This window comes from Tachyglossus aculeatus, chromosome 21 (assembly GCF_015852505.1).
Source record: "Tachyglossus aculeatus isolate mTacAcu1 chromosome 21, mTacAcu1.pri, whole genome shotgun sequence".
In the NCBI taxonomy this organism is placed as follows: Eukaryota; Metazoa; Chordata; class Mammalia; order Monotremata; family Tachyglossidae; genus Tachyglossus; species Tachyglossus aculeatus.
In genome coordinates, this window is record NC_052086.1 from 65,052,812 (window position 1) to 65,074,845 (window position 22,034).

A 22,034-nucleotide genomic window follows, 5' to 3' on the forward strand; every position below is an offset into this window, starting at 1 on the left:
CTAGTGTTGGAGTTGCATGCTGGAGGGTAGGGTCCCCTAGGAGACAACATCTAGGAGCTGACATTTATTTCACATTCTTCTTTCCTTTAAATGACAAATGTTGAGAATTGAAAATGTCAGGAGGTGCAGGAGATCTATTTGGCTTTTTACTTTTTTCTTTTTATCCTCCCCAATCAGATAATAATAATAATAATAAAAATGATAATAATAATAACAATTGTGGTATTTGTTACGTACTTACTATGTACTTAGCGCTGGGGTAGACATTTGCAAATCGGGTTGGACCCAGTCCCTGTTCCACATGGGGCTCACAATCTTAATCCCCATTTTACAGATGAGGTGACTGAGACATACAGAAGCTAGGTGTCATGCCCAAGGTCACAGAGCAGACAAATGGAGGAGCCGTGATTACAACCCTGGGCCATATGACTCCCAGGTTCATGGTCTATCCACTAGGTCACGCAGCTGAAAGCTTGGCCTCTTCCTGAATGTCCTTAAGGCAGTTATGGGCCCAGTTAGAGGGGTTTTGGTCTGTTTTTGCAACATGGCATTAAGGTTTGGTCAAGGACTCTGCCCTGCATTCCCTGACCCCATACTGTGGCCTTCTCCTCTGCTTAGGAGAGACAAAAGCAAGTCCATCAACTCCACCGGGAAAGGGAGGGATGTCAGGGATGGGGCATGGAGAGATAGGATTTAGAGGAAAACCCTGAATTTTAGGAAGGATGGAGAGCAAATAAGACTACATTTTTTGTTCCAGATTTCAACATTAAAAACCCCAGAGCCTTGTTCTTCATATAGAACATTCAAAATGAGCTACTACCCACAAAAATGTTGCATCTGTTCCTGACAAATACAGATATTCAGTCAGAAATGCAGTCTGCAAAGGATACTGAGGCTAACAAAATATTTATCCTTCAGCAAGCTCCACACTCATTTAAAAAAGGTTCATTTGAAAGTAAACAAAAAACAATACCCAGGACATTTTACCCATCACTCAAATCAAATCCTTTAGCTAGAACAGGAAACAAGTCTAAACAGCAACATTAGGGTATTTTTTCATGTTATTTAAAAACAAAATACAGCTACAAGTTGAAAATAAAATTAGAAAACTGGGATCAACACTATAAAAACCTAACGTCCCTAACTAAGGCACTACTTTATTTCTGTTATGTTAACAGAAGTTATAGGTCCTCTCTGCTGGTTCTGAGTTTACCTGGCAATCTTGATATAGTAATGTGTTGGCTTTGGCATAAGGAACTCTCCAGGAATTTCCACTTCTGCTGTCTGCGCTGAGAAATTACTTAGGAAGCGGCACTTCTCTTCTATGAGGAAGAACTTTGGAAGCTGTTTTGTTTTTGCCTCCAGGATTTTGATCCATTTCTTCAGTTTAGAAATAAGATTATGAAGTTTCATGGAGCCAGGAACACTGAAGTCAAAGTCTTGAAAACAAACAAGATGCAAGTACTTATTTTAAAATGTCTAGGATTGAACAAAACTACTGCTTCCAACTAGTAAGACATAAGCATCCTGCAGGCACCTACTAGGGTAATAGGCATATTCTTGGCAGTTTGGAGGGAGAAAACAGATGATAAAAAGTAAATATTAAGAGTCAGAAGAACTGTAAGTTGGTTAAACACATCACTAGTACAAACAATACCCATGAAAACATAAGGATAGTACTGTTGCAGAGAAAAGGCAACAACACAGGAAATTATATGACCAGAATATTTATTTCTCCAAGTTCCATTCTCCTATACTTTAGAGGGAAAGTTCAACACCTTGGGACTGCTTGGGGAAAAGCTCTGTAAACATACAGTTTAGTTTATCACAAGCACATCTGCCTCTCAGAATTCCTTGTACCCAAATGTACTCGCCTTTCAAAATGTGGTCAAATCCACTTCACAGTTTTCTTGCAGTGTAGTGCTCCAAACATAAAAAACTACACTACAGAGGGGCAAGAATATTGTACAGCTGGAGTCAGCATGACAAAATCCAAGGCTAAAATAATAATAATAATAATAACGCTTTTTGTTAAGAGCTTACTCTGTTCTATGCACTGTACTAAGTGGTGGGATGGAAAGGAGCAAATTGGGTTGGACACCTTTCCAACTTGCCCAAGGTCACACGCAGACAAATGACAGGGCCAGAATTAGAATCCATGACCTTCTGACTCCCAGGACCGTGCTCTAATAATACTAATAATAGCATTTATTAAGTGCTTACTATGTGCAAAGCACTGTTCTAACCACTATGCCATGCTGCTTGTGGCATAAAATCCCCAGGATATTGTGATTTACCTTTTATTATGCCTAAGACTGCCCTGGAAATGTGTTTGTTCTTTTTTTTTCTTTTGGTTTCAGAGCCAAATTTGCAAGAAGCAACCTGAACACGAAATGTCAACCTAATGTTAGGCAGGGTTGAGCTTTGCAGGTTTGCCTAATGGTCACGATCATGTCTCATGTGTAAGAGACTGATGAACACTGCAGGAGGGAGAGTAGGGAGGACTGAGTACCCACTCTCGAGGGAGCCTCAAGAATCTTAAAGCCATTGTATTTCCTAAATGATAGACTTTTCCACCCTTAGCACCAACACTTACACCATGCTGCTGTTTTGGGGCGGCTCAAGAGATTCTCTAACAAATGGTCAGCAATCAAACTAATACTAAAATTTCAACCTAGCCGATTACCAATCTCCAGAACATGCCAAGCATCACAAAACCAATTAATGCGAAGTGCTGGAGAAGGGTGCTGACAAGTCTCCATTTAATTCTCCATCTGATCAGGGGCCATCTCTAATCAGACTGGATTCAATCTGTATTCAAAGGAACTCTAATCACAGTCCCGTGTGGAGGGGACTGCTAAATATAGCCCATTCCTGCTTCCAATACTGGGGCTGCACAAACACTGAAGAAGCTCAGGGTTTGAACTATCTGCCTTCCCTGCAGACAACACCCCTGATTCCATTTGACAAAAACTTCTTCATGCATATGTTCAACCAAATGTTCAACCAAACCAATGTGAACTCAAGCCTCCTATAAAAAGGGGATTCCAGGGGGAGAGAAATGCATTCCTAACTAACTCCACATTAAGGAATCTTTGTGATGTAGTTGGTGTGCCTGGCACTTGGACCTATGATCTTTGAGCATTTGCATCTTGCCCTATCCTCCACCCCACAGCACTTACCTTTATATACTGTAAAATATTTATTTTACAATAATGCCTGTCTCCCCAACTAGAACTGTCAACTCATGTTGGGCTGGGAACATGTTTGCCAACTCTGTTGTACTGTACTCTCCCAAGTGCTTAGTAAAGAGCTGTGTACATGGTAAGTTCTCACTATCACTGACTGATCCATTAATCAGCCATGAAACTAATAACAATTCTTTCCAACATCCTTACCACTAACGCCTGCCATGTTGGCAAAACCCAGGTGGAATCTATAAACTCTTTTAAACTTACTGTTAGGCTCTCCCCTTTCAATGATACCTTGGGCACTCATCTTAATACTGCAAAACCATAAATTAAGCTGAATACAGCTCATACCAGTAGATATTCTCTTCAGACTTCAATAAGGCAACAAGAGTTTGTGTATGACATCAAGTAAACATATTTTCACGGAGCGCAGCTCAAAAAGTTAATCTCTACCGTTTATAGAGTTTATCAGGATTGACTTCATCAGCAGCACAATCTCTCAACACAAAGGACAGCATTCTTTTCAGAAATTTGGGGGAGAAAATACATCTGGTTGGGTAAGTATTTTGCTAAACTCACAAAACAATCAGCTTGGAAAAAGGGTAGAGATGGCAAGGTTAACTACTAAATATAAAGAAGAAGGTGAAATGAAGTGCAGAGACAGGTAAAAATTGAGAGTAAGACCCATATTACAGAGTGGAGTAGGGGAAGCATTCAGACACTCTAAGGAAGGTAATTCTAATTTGGGATTTAAAAATAAAGGTATTACTCCAGCTACCACCTCTGTTATGCTGTACTACTACTACTACTACTACTACTACTACTAATAATAATAATAATAATAATAACGGTATTTGTTAGGCACTTACTATGTGCAAAGCACTGTTCTAAGCGCTGGGGAGGTTACAAGGTGATCAGGTTGTCCCATGGGGGGCTCACAGTTTTAATCCCCATTTTACAGATGAGGGAACTGAGGCCCAGAGAAGCGAAGTGACTTGCTCAAAGTCACATATCTGACAGTTGGCAGTTGGCGGAGCCAGGATTTGAACCCATGACCTCTGACTCCAAAGCCCAGGCTCTTTCCACTGAGCCACACTGCTTGTACTTTCCCATGTGCTTAGTAGAGTCCTCTGCATATGGTAAGTGCTCAATAAACAGCACTGATTGATCAATTAGGAAAAAATTCAATGCACACTAACACATTCTTGATGAACCCCATTTTTAGGAAAACCCCAAGTACATTAAACCCCTCTAGAGTGTAAGCTCCTTGTGTGCAGGTAACAAGTCTACCAACTCTGTTATACTGTACTCTCCTAAGCTCTTAGTTCAGTGTTCCGCACGCAGTAAATGCTCAATAAATTTGAGTGAGTCTAGCATATGCACCTCGGCCAAAATCACATGCAAGTGCACAGCTGCTTCTTCTAACTCCGCATCATATTCTATCCAGCTAGACATGCATACTCAGAATACAGTTCCCTAATTCTTAACCACTGTACTATGTAAACTGTATAGAGAAAACACTCATTATTGGGAAAACTGAAGATGGTTTATAGGTTAGAAAGCTTGATTCTCAAGTGACAGTTTCTGCACACTGCATCTTAAAATCTGCTTTTAAAAACGAAATTTAAAGTTTATTTTGGAACTGAGGAAACTATTTCCGGATTTCTCACAAGATATGAGTAGAAAATACATCACCATACAGCTTCCAATGAAAATGTAAATCAATAATTTAGTTACAGTATACCACTGAAGATAGAAATTCAAATTTCCTGCAACTCAGGTTATATAACGTGACAAAGATTATTCCCTTCAAAATATACTTCTAAAATGGGGAAAAATTCATGGAAATTGTATAACGTTTAAATATGCTATTATAAAAAAGCACTTCGGTATGCTATTAAAAACTTGAACACATAACTTGCGAAGAAAATGTTATTTTAATACAATTTCTCCACCCATAATATCCTGTCTTTGCAACTCACCTTAACATCTCTCCAATTCCCAAACTGCTAAATGCACCTACACACAATGTACTACTTTACTTAGTTTACACAAATAGCAAATAGCTATATTTTTAAACAAGTATTTGTTTGACCAAATGTACTTAATATGTATGTGCAAGTGCTCTTCAAGTCTGAACAAGATCCTAGAGGGAAACTGAACCTATTTTACCTGTATTGTTCAAGACCTACCTCCCAGTTATATTTATGTAGGTACTGAACAATATTTGTGATGTTGAAACTTCTGCAACCAATGTATCCCTTTCCCCCTAAAAAATTCAGAGGTTAATTTTTCGATAGCTTAAATGACCATGACGAACAATTAATTTTGCCTGCTGGACCTAGTCAAGACCGAGAGAAATTCAACAGCACTGTTGTTCCATAACAAGTGCTTCTAAATCTCCAGATGCTTGTCCAGACAGCTCACTCTCCGAGAGTCAGCCGGTGTGACACCCAAATCTACATCTCTGCCCCTGCTCTCTCTCCCTCCCTCCAGGCTCTTATCTCTTCCTGCCTTCAGGACATCTCCATCTGGATGTCCAAGACCTTATCTTCCCTCCCAAACTCTGCCCTATCCCTGACTTTCCCATCACTGTTGATGGCACTACCATCCTTCCCATCTCACAAGCCCGCAACTTTGGTGTCATCCTCGACTCCGCTCTCTCGTTCACCCCTCACATCCAAACCGTCACCAAAACCTGCCGGTCTCACCTCTGCAACATCACCAAGATCCGCCCTTTCCTCTCCATCCAAACCGCTACCCTGCTCGTTCAATCTCTCATCCTATCCCAACTGGATTACTGCATCAGCCTCCTCTCCGATCTCCCATCCTCCTGTCTCTCCCCACTTCAATCCATACTTCACGCCACTGCCCAGATCGTCTTTGTGCAGATACGCTCTGGGCATATTTCTCCCCTCCTCAAAAATCTCCAGTGGCTACCAATCAACCTACGCATCAGGCAAAAACTCCTCACCCTCGGCTTCAAGGCTGTCCATCACCTCGGCCCCTCCTACCTCACCTCCCTTCTCTCCTTTTACAGCCCAGCCTGCACCCTCTGCTCCTCTGCCGCTAATCTCACCGTGCCTCGTTCTCTCCTGTCCCACTGTTGACCCCCAGCCCACATCATCCCCCGGGCCTGGAATGCCCTCCCTCTGCCCATCTGCCAAGCTAGCTCTCTTCCTTCCTTCAAAGCCCTACTGAGAGCTAACCTCCTCCAGGAGGCCTTCCCAGACTGAGCCCCCTCCTTCCTCTCCCCCTCCTCCCCCTCTCCATCCCCCTCGCCTTACCTCCTTCCCCTCCCCACAGCACCTGTATTAATGTATATATGTTTGTATGTATTTATTACTCTATTTTACTTGTACATATTTATTCTATTTATTTTGTTAATATGTTTTGTTTTGTTGTCTGTCTCCCCCTTTTAGACTCTGAGCCCGCTGTTAGGTAGGGACCATCTTTATATGTTACCAACTTGTACTTCCCAGGCGCTTAGTACAGTGCTCTGCACACAGTAAGCACTCAATAAATACGATTGATTGAATGAATGAATGAATTTCCCTGTGAAGTCACTCTAAGAAGCAGGTGGCCCCACCTGCCTCATCCTCCTCAATGGAGGCCCTTAGCCATAATCCCCTTCTCAATAGCTGACCTATATTTCTGTAATTCAATCTGTGAAAACCCATATCCAATTATTCATTTGCAGGAATGGGACATGGTAGCTAAATGACTTCCCCCTTAGGAGTGAAGAACCTCCCTAGTTGACAATGGGTAAGTAGACTTGGTTTGTGGAACTGGATACCTTTTACAAATGTGAATCAGAAAGCTGATACAGTCTGAGACCTAAAAGCGATTATAGTCCTGAACATATTCTATTATACTTTTCATTCTTTCCTCCACCCCTTGTACACCAAATGAGATTTGTAGATGCAGAAAGGTTGAACATACAAATGACCTGTACCTTAAGAGTTGATGGGGGGTGGGGGGGGGAGTGGAGAGTGGAGATGAAAATCTCTATGGAGGTCTTTGCTGTCAAGTCCTTGTTGCTAGTGTCTAATACTTTCTACAGTGTGTGATTACAGGCCTACAGGGAGGCATTTCACAGGTCCTTTTCTTAGATCTGCACCCTTACAATACTAAGATCTGTACCCTTTAAGCACTTGATATTTGCCCTATGCTGAGTCCCACAGCAATTATGTGCATATCCACAGTATATTTATGTCTGCCTCACCCTCCAGACTGTAAGCTCCTTGACTCCAAAGCCCTTGCTCTTTCCACTGAGCCACGCTGCTTCCACAGCAGCTTCCATATTTAAGTGGATATTTTTATGATGCATTGAGTGGAAGATGAAAACTGTCTTCTGACTTTCAAAGTACCTCGTTTAAAATAAAAAAATATCTAAATGAAAACCATTTCTGGATATTGAATGGAAAAATGTTGATAATCAGAACTTATAAAAGGGCTCTTGCGAAAGAGCTTGGATGATTTCACAAGAGTGGTTCCCAACTATTACTTTCATGATCTATTATTTGATACACACTTCCTCCAGAAATTCTAATTTCATTTTTTTCTTCTGGGGTGGAGGGGAGGAGGGAGATTACGGTAGGGAGTGAGGAAAGAAGCCTTACTGAAGGCACATTTCCTTAATGGAGGTCTTCCCTAACTAAGTTCTCATTTTCTCTTCTCCCTCCCCTTCTGCATCACCCTTGCACTTGGATTTGCATCCTTTATTTATCCCTCCCTCAGGCCCACAGCACTTATGTACATATCCATAATTTACTTATTTATATTAATGTCTGTCTTCCTCTCTAAACTGTAAGCTTGTTGTGAGCAGGGAATGTCTACCAACCCTGTTAATTGTACTGTCCCATGATGAATACAATGCTCTTCACACAGTGAGTGCTCAATAAACATGGCTGATTGCAAAGTTACAGACAAGCTTTAAACCTGAAACCTACATTAAAATCAAGTAAATTATCCTCCCTTACAGCCAACCTGGATTAGACCTCAACTTTCAAAAAACTTAATCTACAGTAAACCTCTAACAGCAAAAGTACTAGCATGCTTTGATCAACCACTACACATTCATTTTCACTCCAAAACTTTCATTATTTACAGTGAATAGTGATTAAAAGATTCATTAGAATTTAATAATACAAAATCTTGAGGCACTTAAAAGCAAAAAAAAAACCCAAACCAGATTTCAATATACTTATGAAAGTACTTTCAGAGGGGCAGCTCTGAGGAAAGGAGGTACAGGGGTGTGAGTTTAGAAACAGTAGGCAAGGCCCTAGAACTTTTATAGTCCTAACTCACCCAGGTAGCCTAAATTTCAAACTTCTACTTCTTTCAGATTGGAGAGAAAGTGGTTAAGCATGAGCTCTTTAGACAAAAAAGCATCTATTAAAAATAGGAAATGAGGGCCATAAAAAAGTGCTTATTTAAATCATTTAAAAAGTGATAGTATATGCTAAAATGTAGCCTAGAAATGCAGTTACAACAAAATGCTAATACATTTCTTGCTACAAAAGGAAATTAACTTCCAAAATCTGCTCGTGCATGTTTGGATTCTACTACAATCAAAATTTTGATTTCATTTTCTGCATAATTAATTCAATGAGGAAATTCCATACACTAAGCACAGTGTCCGTTGAATCTCATGCCTAGCTTCTCACTCGTTTCCAGGGGAGAGAAAGGCCACAGAGTCTTGTACAGCTGATGAGCCCAAGTGATGCCAGGCCCCGGCGTATGAAAGGTGGAACATGGAGAAAGCGAGGGAACCCACTGATGAGCTGCAACCCAGCTAAGAGTGGATAAGAGTGGATCCCTGATATCCTTTCTGGTCAAGAAGGCTCTATCTGGAGCAGAATAAGATGCTCCACCCCGCCCAGGATTTTTTCATGACTGAGATTTGGGTTTCTAGAAATGCTAATGCACTGAAAATTACTGGAGATTTGTTTGGTAATTTGCCATTTCTTCATTTTGTTTCTGGTCCAAATTTTTTCTACATGCAAACACCCACCCCCTTCCCCCAACCAAAAAAAGAGCTTACCTGTCGTGAACTGCCCTTTCAGTTTCTGAAAGACAGGATCTTGAGCTGTTGCTTGAGCTCTTCTAGCCAAGGACTCTGAAGCTGCACTGGAAAACATGGTGGAGACGTTCGAGACATTCTCCAAGCCCACACCAAAGGTGCTGACCAATTTCTTGACAAAATTTAGGGTGTGGGGGGTAATTTTGGCATCGGAAACGGCTCCGCTTTTCTCAAAAGCAACTGAATAGCATTTTGCAAGGCCTTGTTGTAGCTGTCTGAGAACCTAATTGGAAAAAAAAATCATATCTGCATTAAAATGGATTCCCTTGACATTGGAGAATATGCACTTGATATTTTCTACGTTCAGAGTGGGCAAAATTTGATTCCTTAAATAAGGCACCTAATAAGAGGCAATTTACCCCACATCACTCTCAAGAAAAGGTGACTTTACTCTCTCCAATTCAGAGAATTCAGGTCTTGTGCCTTCCCTTTCATCTTCTATTTACAATAATAAATTATTCACATGATACCTGCTGTTTATAGAAATAGCCACCTATGTTATCTGCCAGAGCCTATATTTATTAAATACATAAAACCACAGAATGTTATGTAACCAACTCTGTACTTTGGACTATGTACAAATAACATGTGACCCACACTCATTAATGTACACACGAAGGGCTCAAGAAAACCGAAATATTTTACCATTTAAATGAAATCACCACATGGTGGCCTGCTCTCTGTCTGGCTTCTCTAGCCTGCCTGAAGTCTTCTGGTCACTCCCTGATTGCCTCCTGCTGCTGTTTAGAAAATCCCACCCAGGCTAAAGAGGAGGCAGTTGTCAGTCCCCATCAAGGGGTAAATAAGCAGAAAGTGTATTTGGTTGAGCCCTGAATAAATGGATACAATTTCTTAGTTCAGGCCCTATACCTCTTCGTGCCAGTTTTCTCTGAACCAGACCATCTGATCAACAATGCCTTCCAAAGAGGACAGCAGAGTTGGATGCAGCTCCCGCTGCATGTGCATAATTCTGCTGCAGCGCCACATTGGTGCCGTGGCCCTTATCGGCCCCGGATCTGACGCGGAATGGGACTGATTACCCACTGAACTCGGCTGCTGCTGTCCGGAATCTGCAAGGAAAACACACGAGTGGAGGGTTAGCCACAGAACCTGTAGAGGTGCCACTGGAGCCATGTGAATGCTGAACTAGAATTTCAGTTTTAAATTTTAGATTGGAATACTCAAGATCAATTAATCTTCAGTCTTACACGTTTACCAGCACATCTGAACACTGCTTTGTGCTCCCTGCTTTCTGAGTGGTAAATCTTCAAACACCCACAGCAACAAATGTAAAGGTGCTACCGAACAATAAAAGACAAATTCTCCCTCCTACTTAAATCTGTGAGCTCTATGTGGGACAGGGACTGTGTCCAACCTGATTAACTTGTATCTAACCCAGCACTTTAGAACAGAACTTGCCACAAAGTTAGCACTTAATAATAATAATGGTGGCGTTTATTAAGCGCTTACTATGTGCAAAGCACTGTTCTAAGTGCTGGGGAAGTTACAAAGTGATCAGGTTGTCTCATTGGGGGTTCAGTCTTAATCCCCATTTTACAGATGAGTTAACTGAGGCACAGAGAAGTTAAGTGACTTGCCCAAAGTCACACAGCTGACAACTGGCGGAGCTGGGATTTGAACCCGTGACCTCTGACTCCAAAGCCCATGCTCTTTCCACTGAACCACGCTGCTTCTCATGCTTCTCAATACCAAAGTTCCCTGCCCTTAATGAGCTTATAGTCTACTCTGTAACAAAATGCATAAAAATCTATATTTGGAAATTTAAAATATTTAATTTGGAGATTTCACCCAATCACACTTCAGTAAGCCATTTTCCAAAACACCGAAGACTTGCATGATTAGATAATAATAATGATTATGGTACTTGTTAAGTGCTTACTATGTACCGGACATTGTTCTAAGTGCTGGGGTAGATACAAGATAAACAGGTTGAATACAGTCCCTGTCTCACATAGGGCTCACAGTCTTAACCCCCTTTTTATAGATGAGGGAACTGAGGCACAGAGAATTTAAGTGACTAGCCCAAGGTCACACAGCAGACAAGTGGTGGAGTTAGGATTAGAATCCATGTCCTTCTGAGTTTTTAACCATAAAGTATCACTTGCCTCATAAAGTCAACCTTTTAGGACACTGTCTTCAAGAGCACTGAATTCGGGGAGTAGAGCCGCTCCCAGCTTTAACTGTGGGGTGCTGTGGAGGTCACTCCCGTACCTACATGAGGCTGAGGGGCAGGGACTCTCTATGGTGTGAAACACTGTAACATGAACACTGAGACATAAAGGTGTTTGAGTGCACTGTGGTGTGGCAGAACTGATGGGAGTTCCTAATGAGTACAGATGTGGACCAAGGTAAGGATCTAACAAGAAGCAGACTAGACTGTAAGCTCCTTGTGGGCAGGGAAAGTGTCTGTTATTATGTATTCTCCCAAACAGTACAGTACTCGCCACACAGTAAGTGCTCAAAAATTACAACTGATTGATAAGTAGTAAGTTGGACTTGTCTAGGATAATACAGGAAATGTAATGCTTACATGATAAGGGAAATCTGAAAGGGAACATTGCTAAAACCAATGTGTAGAGCAATCTTTATTGCACGCTGGACTTGAAAAAATTAAAAAACTAAAAACCAACCTCCTGCAAAAAACCCACAATGTTCTAATCATATGATAATAACAACAACAATAACAATAATATAGTAATAAAAAGCCACAGAAAAATTCCACCTGCTGCCCAGGAACTGAACTGTAGATTCAGCTCAGGGACAGAAGGGTAAAGGCACTTTCAGATCATAAGTTCCTGTGCATTGAAGTCAAGCATTACAAACAACACTGGGAGATGTAGTCTTACAGTACTTCTGCAGTATGCAGTCCCAAAAATGCTGGTGTGGACAAGTGGAAAGCACTAAGCGCTTGGGAGAGTTCAAAACAACACGAGTTGGTAGGGGCAGCAGAGTAGACTGTAAGCTCACTGTGGGCAGGGAATGTGTCAACCACTCCGTTATACTGTATATTCCCAAGCGCTCAGTACAGTGCTCTGCATATAGCAAGTGTTCAGTAAAAACGAATGACTGTGAGTCAGAGGACCTGGGTTCTAATCCTGCCTCTTTCATTTATTTGCTATGTGACTTTGGGCAAGTCGCTTTACTTCTCTGTCCTTGAGTTTCCTCATCTATAAAATGGGGAGTCCAGGCCTGTCCTATCTCCTACTTTGACTCTGAGCCCCATGTGCGACAGGGACTGCCCAACCTGATTATTTTATATCTACTTCACTACAGTGCTTGGCACATAGTATGTGCCTAACGAATCCCACAATTATTATGTTCCAGGCTCCATAAACAGGTCATGATATTATAGCCAGGGAAACACCTGGACAAGGGACTAAATCAGACATTTGTTCTTGGTTCGGAATTTGTTGAGGGGATTTGTGGCCTGAAAAAAACAGTGGGAACCAACTTGATGAACACGATATAAAGCATGAAGGTCGCTGAACACAAGATGATACAGCTGCCTGAAAATCACAGGGTGTCAGGGGAGAAACTAATAACTAAGGAAACACATCAGGGGAGTCAACCCTCTTGCATCAGCCGGGATTTGGACAGGGGTTCTGGCAACTTGGGAAAAGGGGACAATGGAGAGAAGTGACAACCCCTAATTCCAGAAAGTATAACCTATCCTGAATTCCACTATTCTGAGATGCCCATATTGTTAGCTTTCTCTAGTTTGTGAATCATTCTGAATAATTAATGTGAATCCCATGTGGGACACAGAGTGTGTTCTACCTGATTATCTTGGATCTTATCCCAGTGCTTGGTACAGGGCTTGTCACAAAGTTCTTGGAAACATTATCCAATCTTAACTTCACTGACTCTGTGTCCTCTTCTGGTTCTCCTCTTATCTCTCTAGCCATTCATTCTCCGTCTCCTTCGCAGGCTCCTCCTCTGCCTCCTACTCCCTAACAGCAGAGGTTCCTCAAGGTTCAGTTCTGGGTCCAATTCTATTCTCCACCTACACCCACTCCCTTGGAGAACTCATTCACTCCCATAGCTTCAACTACCACCTCTATGCAGCTCATACCCAAATCCACAACTCCAGCCCTGATCTCCTTCCCTCTCTGCAGTCTCACATTTCCTCTTGCCTTCAAGACATCTCCACTTGGATGTCCTCCCATCACCTCATGCTAACTAAACATGCCCACAACGGAACTCCTTATCTTCCCATCCAAACCCTGTCCTTTCTATGACTGTCCCATCACTGTAGACTATGGCACCACCCTCTTTCTGGTTTCACAAGCCCGTAACCTTGGTGTTATCCTTGACTCCTCTTCCTCACTCAACTCACATATTCAATCCATCAGTAAATCATATTGGTCCCACCTTCATAACATTGCTAAAATCTGCCCTTTCCTCTCCATCCAGACTCCTACCATGTTCATACAATCACTCATCCTACCCCACCTGGATTACTGCATCAACCTCCTCCCATATCATTTTTCTACAACAACATTTAGGGCATGTCATCTCGCTCATCAAAAAAACTCCAGTGGTTGCCCATCTAACTCAGGATCAAACAAAAACTCCTCACCATTAGCTTTAAAGCACTCCACCACCTTGCCCCCTCCTACCTCACCTCACTACTCTTCTTCTACAACCCAGCCTGCATACTTTGCTCTTCTAATCCTAGTCTTCTCACTGTGCCTCACTCTCTCCTGTCTCACTGCCGACCCCTCATCCGCATCCTGCCTGTGGCCTGGAACTCCCTCCCTCCTCAAATACGACAGACAATTACTCTTCCCTGCTTCAAAGCCTTATTGAGGGAACATCTCCTCCAAGAGGCCTTCTCAGACTAGGCCCCCACTTTCCTCTTCTCCCACTCCCTTCTTCGTCACCCTGACTTGCTCCCTTTGTCTGCCCCACCCCACCCAACAGCACTTATGCAGGTATCTGTAACTTATTTATCTGTATTGATATGTCTCCTCCCTCTAGACTATAAACTCCTTGTGGGCAAGGAATGTGTCCATTTATTGATGCATTATACTTTCCCAAGCACTTAGTATAGTGCTCTGGACATAGTAAGCACTCAATAAATATGACTGAATGAATGAATGATATTAATAATTATTATATGAATGAGCTGGAATTGGGGAATGTACTTTTGCATGCTGGCTGTATACAGCTATGCAGTACTGAATATTTCTTCAGTAACAATTCTTCACTCAGTCCCACCATTTTCCTTGCTATACACCCACTGAACAAAGACACATTTCCAATAGTGATCTACCATCGGGATTTGGAAGTGAATTCTCAGTGGAGCACAGTCACAGTATGGTTATGGGAATGCCCACAGTTTAACTAATAGAGCCACAAATTATCACTCTGAGAAACCTTGAGGATCATTCAATTTCATATGATTTGGTCTTTTGGTTTTTCCCAGGCATGCTTCCTTACACTTTTGGAGTTGATATTTGGGATTTTAAAAGGTCCTTACTTAAAATGTCCCTACACCTTTTTCCTTCATAATCTCACTCATTCGTGTCAACAAATACATCATGATATAGGTGATATTTAAGCTTTGGTTGGATAGTAAGCTTTGTCAACTATGCCCATTTCTCATCTTTATGGGTAAATGCCACAGGACCAAGCCAGAACTACCTGAAAGTGAATTTATAATAGACTTCTTGGAATTCAAATGAATCGTAATGCAACAACAACTTAGGTCTGGAGTAGATACTGAAGCACATTTGATATTAAACAATCTTAAAATTCTTTACAAACATCACAACTTCAAGGAGTTTTTTAAACAGCTTGGTGCAAAGGTACTACAAACAGTAAGACTGCATGAAAGTCTCACCACTTTTGTAGCGTTCTCGTTGCTCTATTTTCAGTGTCAAATACAGAGTTCTGATGGGAAAGTAGACAGCTTGGGGATATACTCTTCCAACCTATTCAGGGAGAAAGAGGAAACAGCAATCACCCTTTTGCTTCCTAATTAAAGGTAATCAGATTTAAAAAGAAATCAATCCTAGGGCACAAGGAAATAGCTTGAACATTCGTACTCTGTTTGAATTAAAGAAATGCCCATTGTCATTTAATCACAATATATTCCTGGTTCTTTGAACAAGCACAGAGAAAAGACACTCTAATTATGCTATTAAAAAATAATCCAGGAGATTGCAAGGGTGCATTTCTGTAAATTCTGCCTGGGGACTGTTAATGCAAAACCTCACTATGGTATCATCTAATAAATCGGAAAGCAGTAAAATGTGAGAGTACCGGGATCAGCATAAAGATCTTATTCACATAAACAATAGAAAAAAACAGACATAATGACACCAGTTAGGCTTTAAATTTGACCACAATTCCCAGTGAGCCCAATGCTGTGTGATAGCTGGGCCCATTAGAAGTAACTAAATTCCTTATAAGCTGTCAGGGAGGTTAAAAAATGGCTACTTAAAGTAAGGAGACACCATTTTCACCAAGCTGAAATTCTAATGCCAAAAACACTGAGTAGACACTGTCGTCTTTTTGTCTTTAAACCTACTAACTGCAGTATTTATGAAATTAAAGAAACAATGTATATTATAATTGCAGTAGAAAATGTAGTGTGGTTTGCAAAAATATAACTGTATTTAACATCAAAAAATATTAGACTGAATCTACATGCTAATGGTTAAGTATGAGCAAAATTAAAACCCTTAGAGACTATCTTTTGAATGAAAAAATAAATCTTTTGAATGAAAAAATAAATCAATTTGGAAGCTAAGAATTGGACAGATAATGCTGAAAATGTTATCTGGTGGAGCGGCATTTAAATATATAATAAGCAGGACATTTCTAAAGATACACATTCAAAAAAAAAAATCACACCAGTAATTCTAATTCTATAAAAATAAAACTGTACCAACCCTAAGTTCCATCAACTAGATTTTAAGCATAGCCACCAATTTTTCATTTTGAGTACGCGGGTGGAAATGGAGGAAGGCTTCAAAGGCCTGACAGGTCCCAAAGCTGCCATTTGGAGTTTTTTCAGTCCTGACTAGGAATTCTTAGGTCCATGTCCCCACCTAGACTGTAAATTCCTTGTGGGCACAGAACATCTCTGCCAACTCTGTTGGTACTGTACTCTCCCAAGCACTTAGCACAGTGCTCTACACAAGTGTGCGTTCAATAAATACCACTGATTAATTGACTGAAGGTTGAGAGTCCAGCTCAAACAGCAACCTCCCTCCTCACTCCCCAGGGACTTGGTACCTACAACTTTATGAGACAAACATTCTACAGAGTGGGGATTTTGTCTTTATATCATCTAGAAATCTCCTTGTATACTGTGAGTGATTGATAATATTCATTTGATATATCACAGATCTGCTCTAAAATTATCTTTAAGCCATCTAGTCCTAACCTTATGGAACATTATAACCGTGAATGTATTTACACAAACATTCACACCTTCCATTATTTCACTCGAGTCAAAGAAAGATTATGATTCCACAGAAGCGATGATTTACTAGACTCGTTATAAGATAATGGGAATTCATTTCTTTCATCTTGGAAACCAGGATTCACATGAAAATTATCTGTGACCTCTTGGGGAGCACAAACTTCATACTGTTTTGCCAAAGGAAACTTTGAAATTTCAAAGCTTTTAAAATGTACTTTTAATGCTCTGAGGATACAAGTACCCACACAAATGCTGAGACAGGAACCATGAGCCAAGAAAAGTAATGAGCTGTGCCACAATAATCCTACCTGACTAATAAGGTTCAAAAGAAGCTTCCCCTCTGAACCAACCAAGCAAGTTAACAGCTGTGGAATCCAGGCCAGCCACTGAATGGGTGGTACTCCAATACAGTATTTGTCAACTGCATCAGCTAATGTGTTTTTATCATCATCGAAACTCAATAGCCACAGGACCTAAAGAAAAGAAAAAAACATTTCCAATGGTCAAGTATACTTCACACACTGATGATACAAACCAAAATGAGGGAAATGCTCACCTGAGACATTTAGATGATATGATGCCAATGAAAACAAATTAATGAACAGTACACTGCATCTAAGTTTATATCCACATGCTATTAAAGTCCTCTTGAAAAATGGAAAAAATCCTCAATTCCTTTAATTTAGTACTATGAAAAGTGATTTCACAGATGGAATTTCATTTAGTCAGTCAGTCAACCGTATTTATTGAGCATTTGTGTGCAGAACACAGTACTAAGCACTTGGGAGAACACAATATAACAATAAATGGACACATTCCCTGCCCACAATGAGCTTACAGTCTAGAGGGGGAGACAGACTTTAATAGAAATAAATTACAGATGTAAGTATATAAATATATACATATAAGTATACTTATACTACTTATATACTTATAAGTATATAAGTGCTGGGGGGTTGGGGGTGGGGGAGGGGGTGGGATGAATAAGGGGAGCAAGACAGGGTGATGCAGAAGGGAGTAGAAGAGAAAAGGAGGGCTTAGTCAGGGAAGTCCTCTCCCCAGAGAAGTTCTAAATTTGCCCACCTTCACCTTCCACACAGCAGGCAAGTGGAGGAAGCAGCATTAAAACCCAGGTAGCCTATCTCCCTGTCCTGTTCACTTTCCACTAGATCATGCTGCTTCCCAATATCTTCCTACATCTGTTGGAACAGCAAGCACACTTAGTATTCAGCATTTAGAACAGTGCCAGCGCTTAGAACAGTGAACAGTGCTTAGAACACTAAGCACATAGTAAGCGCTTAACAAATACCATCATCATCATTTTCATACTGAGCATCTGAGCAATTCACAGGCAGCGCACTGACATGGGTAAACCCGATTATAGCTTCTTAAGAATAATTTGGGATTAAGTTGTCTTAACCTGCACATTTGAATCATAAAACTGAACCCCTATTTAATTCCAGTGACAGGGAAATAAGTTTTTAGTAGTATTTTGTCGGAAAGTTGCTTTTGAATCAGCAAAGTAACAATTTCTGTAGCTTTGAAATTCCTTTTTTTAAAAAATGAACAGGCCCATTACTGATGAGCCAAGAATTTAATATACCGATTAAGTCCAGCACTTACATGAACATAGTTCCTTTCAGGGGCTCATGAAAGCACTCCTGTAGGTGTGGCACTGGCCAACATGCTGTCGGTATTTTGCCCACACGCCTGGACAGGTAGATAGAAGTAACAATGGGTGACATTTGTGCTGACACCCGTGTTGCATGTACAAGTGCTAAATAGGGAGGGTAGTTCCCCTCCCATGGTACAGTTGTCCCGTGGCTCACCTAAGATGTTGCGGAGAAAACACCCCTTGCACATTGTGCCCATGGAAATACAGTAGTGCACGTTTTCTGACCTCTGTGCAAATCATCCTCTCTTCTCAATACAGTGCTTTCTGCACACAAGCACTCAATAAGTACCACGGACTGATTGACTGAGGGACTGAGCCATACTGTTGTCTCTGGAATGGGGGTGGGTAGTGGCGGAGGAGGAGGAGGAGAAAGAGGGTACATGAAGAAAGGAATGTTGGGAAGGGAGGAATGCTCAACCTTTGTGTTCCAAAGTGATGGTACAGACTGGGTTGCTGGCATGTGGGCAACTGTGATGGCAAAAAGACATGCAAGGCTAGTAATGTGTTCTCCATGGGAACCTGAGGAGGTGCCCTTTGTTTGAACCAATACCTAATACTTGTAGAGCTACTCAAATTTAAGGCAGATGTTGGTATAATTGTCATACTTTATTTATATTGATCATTTAGACTTATTACAATCTAATACAGAACCATGAAGTACCATTTTTAGTATGCTAAACGCCACCTGGTAGCCTCTATCTCCTGCCTTAAAAATAATGATTTCAAATGGCAAGAGTGAGGAAGGAAGGCTTCATTGTTAAGCCTATTAGCTTTCTACCCTCCTCTTTCTACCCTCCACCTTTCCACCCTCCTCTTGTTTCCCCCTCCTATTTAACTGTTTTTTGCTATTTTTGATTTAAAATGTGTTCAATGTTCATTATATAAAGAGCACTATGGGTTTTGAGCTCTTTGGCAAAAAAGACTACCTACATCTCAAAGACTCACAAAAGACTCAATAAATAAAACTGTTTACCAGATATAGCCCTTAATTACATCCACCAGGGCTAACCATAAAACCATAAACAAGTTGATTGAATCGACAGTTCTAGTGATTCCAGTTATTTTACTTTCCCTCCACTACACTATGTAGGAAAGTATCCAACTGTTCAATCTCAAAGACATAAACACCTAGTTCTTCACTTACTTAAATACTGCAGCAGAGAAAAGAACAAGATACTCATTCACATAATCACACTTCCCCCTTCAAAGCCCTACTGAAGGCTCACCTCCTCCAAGAGGCCTTCCCAGACTAAGCCCTCCTTTTCCTCAGCTCCCCCTCCACTTTGCATTTGTGAACCCCTGGGAGAAGAGTAATCTGGCTGTCTGAATACCTACTAGTGGGGTGTGGCAGATTGGGTACCCTTGATAATAATGATGACAACCGTTAAGCCATTACTATGTGACACATGTTATCCTAAGCTCTAGGGTAGATACAAGATGATCACACCAGACCAGACAAAGTCTGGTGTCACAATCTAAGAGGGAGGGAGAACAAGTATTTTAACCCCATTTGATAGATGAGTATTTGGATCTGTACCCTAAAATACTTGATATTCACCTCACCCTCAGCCACACAGTATTTACATACACACCCACACACTCTGCCATTTCTCCTAACTTTAAATTAATTTAATACCTGTCTCCCCTTCTAGGCTCTAAGCTCTTTGTGAGCAGGAATGTGGCTACCAACTCTAATTTCCCAAGCACTTAGTAGAGTGCTCTGCACACAGTAAGCTCTCAGTAAATGCTAGTGGGTAGACTGAAACCAAGACTTGGGGAAATAGGAATGACAGAAATGGAGGAGATAAAGGGAGAGTAAGGGAGGTGATCTCTGATTTTGCTGATAGTTTTCAGAATTCTTGGTCTCTCAAGTGCAGCCACCTAAAAGATTCAGCTCCCTTACTCCATCAAAACCCTACCTCCTTCCCTTACAATGAGACCAAACAGGCTCCTTACTCTTTTAATAAGAAGAAATTGGCCTTTATATAGCAAGTTCAGTTTGACACCCCCCACAATTGGGGGGGGTTTGAATAGTGAAAGACCCACTAGTAATTATTATAATGAGTGCTTCACAAGTACTATGATTATGTGACAAGCACTTTCCTAAACATTGGGGTAGATACAAGATAATCACGTCAGACAAAGTCCCTGTCCCACATGGCTCTCACAGTCTATGTCACAACCTCTAGACTGTAAACTCGTTACAGGCAGAGAATGAATGTACCTGCTAATCCTGCTGAACTGTATTCTCCCAAACGCTTAGTGTAGTGCTCTGTACATCAATACCACTGACCGATGAAGGAGGGAGTAGGATTTAATCCCCATTTTATAGATGAGGAAACTGAGGCACAGAGTAGTGAAGTGACCAGCCTAAGGTCACACAGCAGACTAGCGGTGGAGCTGGGATTAAAACCCAACCCAAGTATTCCAGGCCTGTGCTCTTTCCAAATAGGCCATGCTGCTTTTCCACTGACCCATGAAAATTTCCCGAGACTTACCTTGGCCAAATATTTTCTCGATTTGCTTTCATTCTGATGACGACATGCATGGAGATAACAAGTAATGGCAGATACACCTAAGTGAAGTTGCCGTTCCTTGACAAATATGTTCTCCAGATAATCGCCCCACATGGCCCAGGCCTTCACCAACACATCATGCATCTGAACTGCTGCTGAAAATGCTTTGTTTGCTTCTTCAGACCTGCAAAGGCAAGGAATATTTTTAAATTGTTTTCCATTAAGATTAAAGTCAAGTGACCTAAAATAAAAAGAATCATAACAGTGATGTATGGGGTTTTGCTTTTAAATACACAATGGTTACAGTTCTCTTTGAAGCGTGACTCATGTAAGTCACGTGTTAAGATATTAAAATTAGACCATTTGATTTAACAATAACAGTATTTATTAAGTGCTTACCATGTGTCAAGCACTGTTCTAAACGCTGGGCTGCATACAAGGTAATCAGGTTGTCCCACATGGGGCTCTCAGTCTTAATCCCCATTTCACAGATGAGGTAACTGAGGCACAGAGAAGTGAAGTGACTTGCCCATGGTCACACAGCAAACAAGTGGCGGAGCTGGGATTAGAGCCTTCTGACTCCCAAGCCCGTGCTCTATCCACTATGCCACGGGATTTCCAACTGCCGCACCGGCCTCAACAGAAACTCTTTGGACAAAGCAAAACTAAACTCATTTTTGAATTTAGCAACTTCTCCACTTTGCCCGTCACTCATTCTGATCGGTCTTTCAAACACTTATGAAGACTTTACAAATGACAACCTACTTCAGAACCTAAAAATAATTCATTCAATCATATTTACTGAGCACTTACTGTGTGCAACGCACTGTACTAAGTGCATGGGAGAGCATAGTAAACCAATTAATAGACAAATTCCCTACAGAACCCAAACACGCCAGCTGGGAGATTTGTGCTTTTGAGGGCAACAATTATAGTGTCAGTCAAGAAAAAAAAAAAAAATCAAAGTTTGAGAAAATAGAGGAGAAAAATGAGAAGGGAAATAGATGTCACAAAGGGAATAACACCATTTTATTGAGAAACAAAGTACTGTTCTTTTGTGGTCAATAATCAAATGACACTAAAACTCCAAAGACAATGATTACATGAAGAG

The 22,034-nt window shown here is 41.1% G+C and overlaps 1 protein-coding gene across 1 annotated transcript in view; it reads right to left on the bottom strand.

The window, feature by feature from the left end:
* LOC119942767 (transformation/transcription domain associated protein) overlaps positions 1-22,034 on the bottom strand; it is a 160,482-nt gene that overhangs the window by 17,411 nt on the left and 121,037 nt on the right. The window contains exons 61-66 of the mRNA XM_038763700.1: positions 20,906-21,107; positions 17,041-17,205; positions 15,143-15,233; positions 10,147-10,346; positions 9,238-9,499; positions 1,214-1,439 (exon numbers count right to left, since the gene is read on the bottom strand). Of these exons, the coding sequence (XP_038619628.1) occupies positions 1,214-1,439; positions 9,238-9,499; positions 10,147-10,346; positions 15,143-15,233; positions 17,041-17,205; positions 20,906-21,107 (1,146 nt within the window). The remainder of the gene's footprint in view (positions 1-1,213; positions 1,440-9,237; positions 9,500-10,146; positions 10,347-15,142; positions 15,234-17,040; positions 17,206-20,905; positions 21,108-22,034) is intronic.